Below are 9,983 nucleotides of genomic sequence, written 5' to 3'. Positions count from 1 at the left end.
GACAACTTCTCTGGCAAGTTGTCGCCCAGCGGGAACCCAATAACGCTCTCTAATTTGTGTTATTGTATCATTGATCCCCCCATGGAGTACTTGTTTGTGGCTTCTAGTTATTAATTGTTTTGTGAAATTTAAAATTTTATTTAGTATTATCGGATGCTTTTCGGCATACGTTAAAGACTTTGATTCCCCTAGGCGACCACCTATGCAAAGTAAACCATTTTCATTTAAAATTGGTTTTAAGGTAGCAATTCTAGATTTGGGACTAACTGTTTTATGAACTTTTATATCTGATATCTCTTGCGCGAACTCTTGTTTTTGTACATCTTTCACCCAAGTTATTTCTGCTCGCTGCATTTCGTCAGCGGCTACCGGGCCTGTTATTTTACTTTCTCTATTTGTGGGTCTCGAGTTGTGCGCAAACCTAAATAAGTAGGCTGTAATTCTTAAATTTTTATCTAATGACCTATGTCTATTCAAATCCATTATTTGTTGTACCCCTTTTGGTTGGTCAATGCTAACAGCTAGCGTAACTTTTCGTCTTTCAGCGTTAACTACTTTTGTATCACCTAGGGGCCTTTCTTTAGGCCAGCTATCCCTAGAATATTTTAAAAACTGGGGGCCCGTCCACCAAATTTCGCTGGTGACCAGGTCTTTACCTTTTATTCCTCGCGTTGCTAAATCTGCGGGATTTTGCGTTCCCGGACAATGACGCCACTGTCTTTTTTGTGAAAGGGTTTGTATGTCTTGCGCGCGATAGTGGAGTCTGTCCAAAAAAATGTGTCAGTTACGCAATCGCTAAAGGCATTTTTCACGTAGTTTGTTAGCCTAGCACCCAACAAACAACCCATAAGTTCCAATTTAGGAAGGGTTAGACCTAGTTTTAATTGTTTTAAAGGAGTCACCCTTGACTTTGAAGCTATCAGTTCAACTCCTATTTCTCCCGATTCGGTTTCATACCTTACGTAAACCGTCGTAGCGTAGGCCTTTAACGAAGCGTCACTAAAACAGTGCCATTCGCACTCTTCTATATTTTCACGCGATTTTGAAAAGAAATAACGATTGACTTTGACATTGTTTATGTCTGTCAGTTCTGAGACCCAATTTTCGAATTGTCTGCCTAATTCTGATGGGAGCTCCGTATCCCACTCTACTTGGGGCTCTAAATTCCATAAACTTTGGAAAAGCATTTTTCCTCTAATCGTGAACGCGCCCAAGATTCCCATCGGGTCGAATATTTGCGAAGCTATTCCCAGGACGTTACGTTTAGTTTTCTTTAGGTTTTTTGAAATGTCTGATAATTTTGTCAAATCAAAAGAAAACGTATCACTGGTTGGTTCCCATTTTAAACCCAAAATTTTGGTAGTGCCATTCTCAGCTGATTTGTCAAACATTTCAGTTTCTCCGGGCTCGGAATGAGTATCCCATAGTTCCCTTAACTCCACAGAGTTCGTCCCCCATTTACGTAAACGCATTCCGGCTTTGTTTAGGGTTCTAGCTGCTCCTACTGAAATTTCGTAAGCTTCCTTGGTATTTTTCCCCCCACTGACTATATCATCAACGTAGATGTCATTTTCTAGTTTTTCTTTGACTATTGGGTCTATATCTTTTGTGTGTTTAACATGAAATTTAATGGTACATGATAGTAGAAAGGGAGAAGCTGTAACCCCAAATGGTACTCTTGCCATTCGTAAAACTACAATTTGCGTAGGGTCTATTTTTCCATTCACCTCCCGAACCCACAAAAATCTAACTGCGTCCCTATCGACTTCGTCCAATTTAATCTGCAGAAATGCCTTTTCTATGTCGGCAACAATGGCTACCGGGTTTGTCCTGAACTTTAAAATTAATAAAAATAATTCGATATTTAAATTGGGTCCAGAGGCAATGCAATCGTTTAGGGAGGGATTACCGCATGACCCGTCCAGTACGACACGTAATTTGGTGGTAGCCACATTTTCGCGTACTACACCTTGGTGTGGGAGGTAGTTGGTGCCTGGTTTTTTAATCTCCACTTCTTTTGACGGGACGATTTCGGCAATGCCAGTTTCTAGATAACCATCTATGACCTTTTTGTATTCGGCGTAGTAACTGGGGTCCCTTTGAAATTTTCTAATAAGTCCGCCCATTCTTTTTTGCGCGACCTGGAAATTATCGGGAAGAGTTTCTCTGTCTACTCGCCAGGGGAATTTGACAGTATATCTGTCCTCATCAAATTTTGTTTCTTTAAAAAATGAATTAACAATTGCGTCACCTGGTTTTTCTCCCAATTCGCGACTATCTATCCCTAAATTTTCAAGCTCCCAAAACGACTTTAGCGTTTCATTTACCATTTTGTGTCCCAATGAAATTAGCATTGTTGATACTGACAACACTCGACTGTCATAAGGTTGTTCCCCTACTACCCCTTGTACGGTCCACCCTAATTTGGTTTCCACCGCTACTAAATTTTCTCCGAATCGTTCATTTTGACCGGAAGCCAGTTTCCAATAGAAATCGCTCCCAATGAGTACGTCTAGGGCGTCTCCGGAGCCCCCCTTCCCGTCAGCTATTTGTAACCCTTTCGATTGCATCCAAGTTTTTACCTCCGCGCAGTCCATTCTTTCAACTGCGCGACAGATATACGGAACCTCTACCGCCTTAATTTCGGCACTGAGGCCTGGATTTTCCCGATTTTCTAATTTTAATCTAACTATTTTGCAAGTGCGTCTTTCGGGGATTTTGCTGCCAAAGGCGTAGACATTTAACTCTCTTTTTCCTAATTCGGGGAGATTTAATTCTTTAGAAACGCTTTCAGTGACGAATGTGCCCTGACTCCCCCCGTCGAGAAGACACCTGGCCGTGACTATATTGTTGGGCTTGGCAGGGTTCTTTACCACAGCCAGCGCTGTTTGTAGCAATACCACCCCCTCTTCGCTCCCCCCGCCTATTGTATTGACAACTGATCCTACTTTGACTTCGCTAGTTTCGTCGGGATGATTTTCTTTTTTAGAAATATTCACGGGATTTTCACCGCATACTGCAAAATTGTGTTTTTGTCGACAATTTCGGCACGACGTAAATTTGGAACGACAATTATTTAGCCCGTGTCCATAGCGAAGGCAAATGTAGCACCTGTTACTTTCCCTCAACTTTGTTCTTTTTTGTTCTAGCGTATGATGAGTACAATTAATACTTTTACGCGTTTCGTTTTGGCAGAAAACACAATACTGATTTTCACCTGGCTTTTTAACCTGGGTGGTTAGCGCTAAAGCGGAAGGGGTTGGATTTTTGTTTTTATGCCTATGATTTTCGTGAGAGTGATTTTCAACTCTCGATTTATCTTTAACTGGGGCTTTCTTCCCCCCGAGCATCACCGCCATCTCTCGACACTCTATTTGAGCAATCATGAAGGCTATCAGTTCGTCCGCGTCCCAATGCGCCCCTGGATTAGCGGGGTTCCTTTTTAAACAATACTCCGTTCTTATGTCAATAGGCAAACATTGCAACAAGGCGGGGCAAAGAAACGTGGCTCTATCCGCGATATTAAATCCTAACACCTTCAAGCTTCTAATACTAGTTTCACACGTATTAAGTGATATATTGTGGAATGAAAGCAACAGCAAGCACATGATAGTATATTTACATAGTTTATTTACAATCTAAAGATAACCGAGTACAATGAATGTCGGGGCAAAACTGCGTGTCAGTCAACACGGACTATTGGTTTATATACATTGCGATAAAACATAACTGATTTACATGTGATAAAAAATACGTGATCGCTCGTCTTTTCTTATCTTGCCAACCGCGATATAACATCTTCCTCCCGGTTAAAGATTCGAGCGGCCTCACAGGATCAATCGCTGTGGTTTTTGTTTGATTCTGGATGAACGTCTTGGAACCGTCTGACTAGGTGTCTCTGAAGCCGTGGCCGGTTTATTAGGGTTAGTCAACTGAGAATGATCTTCGAGTGAAGTTTGACCGGGCTTGACCATGGGGCTGTTTCTAGCAACTTGTTCGTTGGTATGACAATCTTCCTTTGAGGTATTCTTTGCGGAGGCGTTGGTTCGTGGTCGAATCTGATCTACGTGACGTCGCATCGTACCGATTGGCGTAGAAACGGAAAGCATCGTGTTTCCAATCTTTGATGACACTAAACCTTCATACCATTTGGGACCCTTGCCGTAGTTCCTGATCCAAACTGAATCTCCTTGGCTGAAGGTAGAGTTCACGGCCAAGTCTTTTGTGTCATTCACACTTCGACGTTGTGTGCCAGGTTTTAGAAGGTCGAATGTGCTTCTTAGCTCACGGTTCAGGAATAGGTAAGAAGGTGAGTTTCCTTCGCTGTTCGGCGTACGTCTGTGACTAAAAAGGATTTTAGATAAGCGATTTTTCAGTGCACCTTCTGTGATCTTCAACAGGCCGTGCTTCACGGTGGAAACCGCTTTCTCGGCAAATCCGTTTGAGTTGGGATGATACGGCGCTATGGTTAAGTGACGAATTCCGTTGGCTCTGGTGAATTGGCAAAATTCTTCACCAGTAAATGTAGTCCCATTGTCCGTAACCAGGCATTGCGGTAATCCATGTCGAGAAAAAATGTCCCGTAGGATCTCCACCGAAACTTGAGAGGTGGAACCATCTGTGGGATACGCTTCAATCCAGTTCGAGTAGGTGTCTTGAAATATTAGTATCATCTTGTTTGAAATTGGTCCGAGATAGTCTACGTGAACTCTCTCCATCTGTTTTGATGTCATCGGCCAGGGAGTCTGGGTTCGAGGAGGCATAGAGGCGGCTTGTTGACATTTAGCACAAGTGGCTACGATCTTCTCGACGTCTGAGTCGAGACCCGGCCACCAGACCGTGGATCGGACTAATCTTTTGGTTTTGGTGACTCCCATATGACCTTCATGGGCATCACACAGAATTTTTGATCTGAAGGGACTTGGAATGAACATCCGGTTGTGCCACACGATCAGTCCGTCGTCTACTGCGAGTTCCAGCCGTCTGTGGAAGAATGGTTGAAGTTCTGGAGAAGGGCAAGCCCGAGGCCATCCTTCTCTGATGTAGTGGACTATGCGAGACAAGAACTGGTCTGAAACGATAGCTTGTCGAATGTCCGTGGAAGTGATGGGACCAGAGCAAAAGGCGTCCAATAAAAGAACTTGTTCTTTAGGTGGTGGTGGTTCACAAGTGGTCGTCGGACTGGGCAGAGGTAAGCGGCTAAGAGCGTCCGCATTGCAGTTCTTGGAGCCTGGACGATGTTTGATCTCGTAATCATAGGCTCCCAGTATAATGGCCCATCGCTGGATTCGTGCTGCGGCTGTTGTTGGGGTCTGATTGTCTGCAGAGAGTAATTTTGTTAGTGGGATATGGTCAGTGAGTAGCGTGAATCGTCGTCCCAGGAGGTAGTCTCGAAACTTGGTTACTCCGAAGACTAATCCCAAAGCCTCCCTCTCTATTTGACTGTAGTTCCGTTCCGCCGGGGTCAATGTGCGAGAAGCAAACGCAATTGGACGGTCCACGCCAGTATCTTCAACATGTGATAGTACTGCTCCCAAGCCTGAAGGTGACGCATCACATGCCAATGTGATCGGCTTTTGTTGGTCGTAGTGGACAAGAACGGAAGAGGAGGTGAGGATTTGCTTGGCTCGTAGGAAGGATGCTTTCGCCGAGTTGTCCCATTTCCAATGAGTGTCGGTTTTAAGTAGTTTGTAAAGAGGATTCAATAATTCTGACATGTGCGGAATAAATTTGGCATAATAAGTGACAAGGCCAAGAAACGATTTTAACTCGGAAACGTTGGAAGGCTCCGGTGCTTCCAAGATCGGCTGTAAATTCTTTGTGGTCGGATGCAGACCCTCGGCGTCAAGAACGTGTCCAAGGTACTCCACGGAATCCACGAGGAACTGGCATTTGCTTCTTCGCAATTTGACTCCTGCGTTCTTCAAACGTGCGAGCACTGCTTCCAAAGTTACCAAATGTGCATCATCCGATCGTCCCGTCAAGAGGATATCGTCCTGAAAAACGCTCACTCCTTGGATGCCATTAAGTACCTTCTCAATTTGACGTTGAAAAACGGCAGCTGCGGAGGATACCCCAAAAGGCAATCTGGTGTAGCGGAGGAGCCCTTGCTGCGTATTCACGACAACGAGGTCTCAGGACTCTGGGTCGAGCTCCAATTGGTTGTACGCATCCTTTAAGTCGATTTTGGAGAACTTTGTCCCGCCATTAAGATTTGCAAAGAGATCACTTATCTTGGGTAAAGGATACTGTTCTGTTGACGTGGCCGGGTTGGCAGTGAGTTTGAAATCCCCGCAAATACGAATCGTGTCATCGCTTTTCAGTATGGGGACAATTGGCGCCGCCCACTCCGAGATGGTAACCGGCTCCAGTATACCTTCTCGCTTGAGTCGATCGAGTTCCGCCATGACTTTGTCGCGGTATGCAAACGGAACAGAGCGGGCTTGGTAGAATCGAGGTTTAACGTCAGGCTTACGATGAAGGTGAACTTGGGTGTCTTTTATTAGTCCCAACCCGGGTGAGAACAGCTGTTGGTTGTTGTTAAGAATTTCTTGCAGGCGGGATTCCGCAGTCAGGTGGCATACAGAGGTGCTTATGTCCATGGTCGGTTGTAACGTCAAATGGAATGCGTTGATCCAATTGCGACCGCACAGACTTGCTCCGTCGAGCTCCACAACTACAATTGGTAAAGTTTTAGTGATATTTTGGTACGAAACTCTGACCTGAACGTATCCTTTGACATGAACTCTGGCGCCATTGAACTGCTGCAAATCTTTTCCCGCTGGTCGTAAATCTTGAAGTGAAGTTCTCTCGCGTAAGCGATTGTACGTTTTAAACGAAATGACAGTGTACGCTGCTCCAGAATCGTGTTCCATGAGTAGTTTCTCGTTATTGATTAGAAATTCATAGATGTATGGCTTTGGTGCAGGCTCAAGCGTTTTCAACTGGAAAATGCCATCATACTCGGTTGGGTGATTTTTGTTGCCATGCTGTTCGTCAGGTTCATAAAGAAATTGAATTCGGGAGTTACGGCGACCATCACGTTCTTCCGGTCGATTGAGTTTTTTCTTTTTGTCTCGCCCAGCGGACAAGCATACCCTCGCAATGTGACCAGTTTTCTTGCAGTAATTGCAGATAGTGTTTTTAAAACTGCACTTGTCGGCCAAATGGTCAACACTACCGCAACGATAACAGCTCTGATCGAACCTGTTGGATTTCGAACCCTGTCGATCATCATTCTGTGAACCTCTGGGGTTCCGTCCACCCCTAGTACTGGTAAACTTTCTGGATCGATGGTCTCTTGACTTCATCACGTTCATGGAGTCGTCTCTCAGCGTAGGAACTGGTTTGGCATTTGAATTGAGATCAAGTACATTTTTGGCAGTGGCTTCCATGTTGACCGCAATTTCGATGACTTTCTTGAGAGTGAGGTCTGAAGCTGGCTCAGATAGCAGTCGAGATTGAATGGATTCATTCAGGATTCCTCCCACTAGCCGATCTCGAAGCTGATCGTCCAAGTTCGTCCCGAAATTGCAATGTAAGGCAAGTTGACGCAATTTTGCAACGTACGTGGCAACGTTTTCTCCAGGCGCTCGGTTACGTTGATGAAAATTGAGCCGTTCCGTAATCTGTGAAGGAGCCGGACTGTAATGGTCGCTGAGAGCTGTGATCAATTCTTCGCACGTCTTATCCGTGGGTTGCAGAGGACTTATTAGATTCTTGAGACAGGCATACGTTTTGGGACCCAGTAATGTTAAGAACGTTGCTCGTTTTTTTACCGCATCCGTTATGTCATTAGCAATGAAATAATGCGTCATTCGCTCCGCATATAGAGACCATGATTCTTCGATGTCGTCGAATTGCTGAAATACTCCCGTGGAAGGCATCACGTAAAGCAGGAAGAAAAGCAGTAGTACGTACGATGGTAGCAAGTAGTTGAATCCCACGTGGTAGTAGCAGTTATTCGTATCCGATTCCCGTCGCCATTGATATATCGTGGGATGAAAGCAACAGCAAGCACATGATAGTATATTTACATAGTTTATTTACAATCTAAAGATAACCGAGTACAATGAATGTCGGGGCAAAACTGCGTGTCAGTCAACACGGACTATTGGTTTATATACATTGCGATAAAACATAACTGATTTACATGTGATAAAAAATACGTGATCGCTCGTCTTTTCTTATCTTGCCAACCGCGATATAACATTAAGCAAGCGGCGTAACCCTTTTACGTCACTGGAGTCGCTAACAGGCTGAATTTGCTTTAGCTTCTCCATGTGCGTATGGATGGCTAATTCGTTTTTATCGAAAGTATACCGAAGTATTCTAACGGCTTCGTCGTAAGAAGCGTCATCCTCAACTAACCCCTCGACAGCTCTGAGAGCGTCCCCTTCTAAATAAGAAATTAAATACATGAACTTTTCTACATTACGTAACCTTGGATGGTTTCCTATTGTAGCGTTGAACCTTCCCCAGAAGTTGTTCCATTTTGTGAAGTCACCGTTGAATTTTGCGATGGTAAGTTGCGGAAGTCTCACTTCTGGATGAGGAACGTTCGGCATGTAGTTCATTGGAAATTGCCCCGATTGATAGTTCGATGGAAAGTTCATTGGTGGAAAATAGTTTTGATTTCCGGTTGAGGGTGGTAGAAAGTTACTGGCTCCCACGTTGGATGATGATCCTCCAGGAATTAGCGTGCTTGACGGCTGCGGCGGGAACGCTCCCTGGTTTTGCTGGATCCCGACGTTTGACGGTGGCAGCGACGGCTGGATCCCGACGTTTGGCGTAGGCTGCTGCTGCTGAACTCCGACGTTTGACGAAAGTGGCTGCTGCGGTGTCCCTACGCTTGGCGTAGGCGGCTGAACCCCGACGTTTGGCGGGAGCTGGATTATGGTGTTTGGCGTGAGTCCGACGTTTGGCGCAGGTGGTGTTTTTTGTTTTTGAGCGCTCGGTTGATTTTCAGTTGAGTTTCGCTTATTTTTTCCATGTAAACTATCGCTTCGTCGGTTTCTCTTTCCAGTTCCACGTCATCGTCGATGAGAAGCTCTAATTCTGCGTCGGCATGTTTTAGCTCGCTTTCTTTTTGTAGTAAGAGGATTAATTCATCCTCTAACTCGTCAATTGAAACGGCGTCTACGTTCTGTAGTAAAATCTTTTTTAATCTTCTTGTAGTTGCAGAGCGCGCGCTTCTCTGTAAGGCTTTGACTATTTTTGCAGGGTCCTTCGCAGTTTTCTTTGAAGTTTTTCCCGTTTTACCGGTTTTTTCGGCTGATTCATTGTCTTTGTCCGCGACATTTTCCTTACTTTGGTTTTCCGCGTTTTTCGCGTTGCCACCTGAAGCGAACGCTTCCAAAAATGGCGGCTCTTCTTCTTCGGATTCCGAAAAACCCATAGTTTTTATCAAATTAATTTAAATCGCAATTACCGTTTGACTTGTGATGTTCCCGGGTTTCGGCACCATGAAGAAAATTGATTTTTGTGTGTTCCTCTTGTGGGTGGTTCGTTCTAGGAGAGCTTAATTTTCTATTAACCTAACCGGACTGAAACAACTAGAATGATGTTGGTAATTGCGATAATAACTGCAAGGAAATTAATGATGAGAAAACTGAAGACTATTTATTTTGAACTGATTTTCGAGTTACAAGTTTTTGCTTTGGCAAAATTGTCTCATTTGGAGACCTACTAATATTTCGCGTCTTTTTTCGAAGACTCACTCTGAAGAAGTGCTTGGTGGAATTTCCGTTGAAACTGAAGAAAGCTCGGTCGTCTCCTGCCCCCCGCGCACCGTGGTCAAGCACGGCTCCAAATATTTGCGACCTTGGTGGCAGGAACGAGCGCCGGGTCACTGGCGCCTCTTTTCAACGGGAATTCCACGTACAAAAGGATTATTTTTCCCAACGCTAAACAGTGGGTTTTACCCACTTGCAAACATACTAGAAATATTTTTCAACGGACGAATGAAATTGAACTCTTTTTTT

At 44.5% G+C, this 9,983-nt stretch overlaps 2 protein-coding genes across 2 annotated transcripts; both read right to left on the bottom strand.

The window, feature by feature from the left end:
* Window positions 1-674: 674 nt before the first annotated feature.
* Window positions 675-3,608, bottom strand: LOC149922564 (uncharacterized). The gene has a single exon (XM_090162309.1). It carries the CDS (start codon window positions 3,606-3,608, stop codon window positions 675-677), a length of 2,934 nt encoding a protein of 977 aa, XP_090018435.1.
* A 4,578-nt stretch (window positions 3,609-8,186) lies between these two features.
* Window positions 8,187-8,567, bottom strand: LOC149922563 (uncharacterized). The gene has a single exon (XM_090162308.1). The coding sequence runs from the start codon at window positions 8,565-8,567 to the stop codon at window positions 8,187-8,189; it is 381 nt and encodes a 126-aa protein (XP_090018434.1).
* Between the last annotated feature and the right edge of the window lie 1,416 nt (window positions 8,568-9,983).

Source organism: Leiobunum rupestre, chromosome 11, assembly GCF_980474605.1.
Source record: "Leiobunum rupestre chromosome 11, qqLeiRupe1.1.hap1, whole genome shotgun sequence".
NCBI classification, from domain to species: domain Eukaryota; kingdom Metazoa; phylum Arthropoda; class Arachnida; order Opiliones; family Sclerosomatidae; genus Leiobunum; species Leiobunum rupestre.
This window is presented reverse-complemented; position numbering and strand designations above follow the sequence as displayed.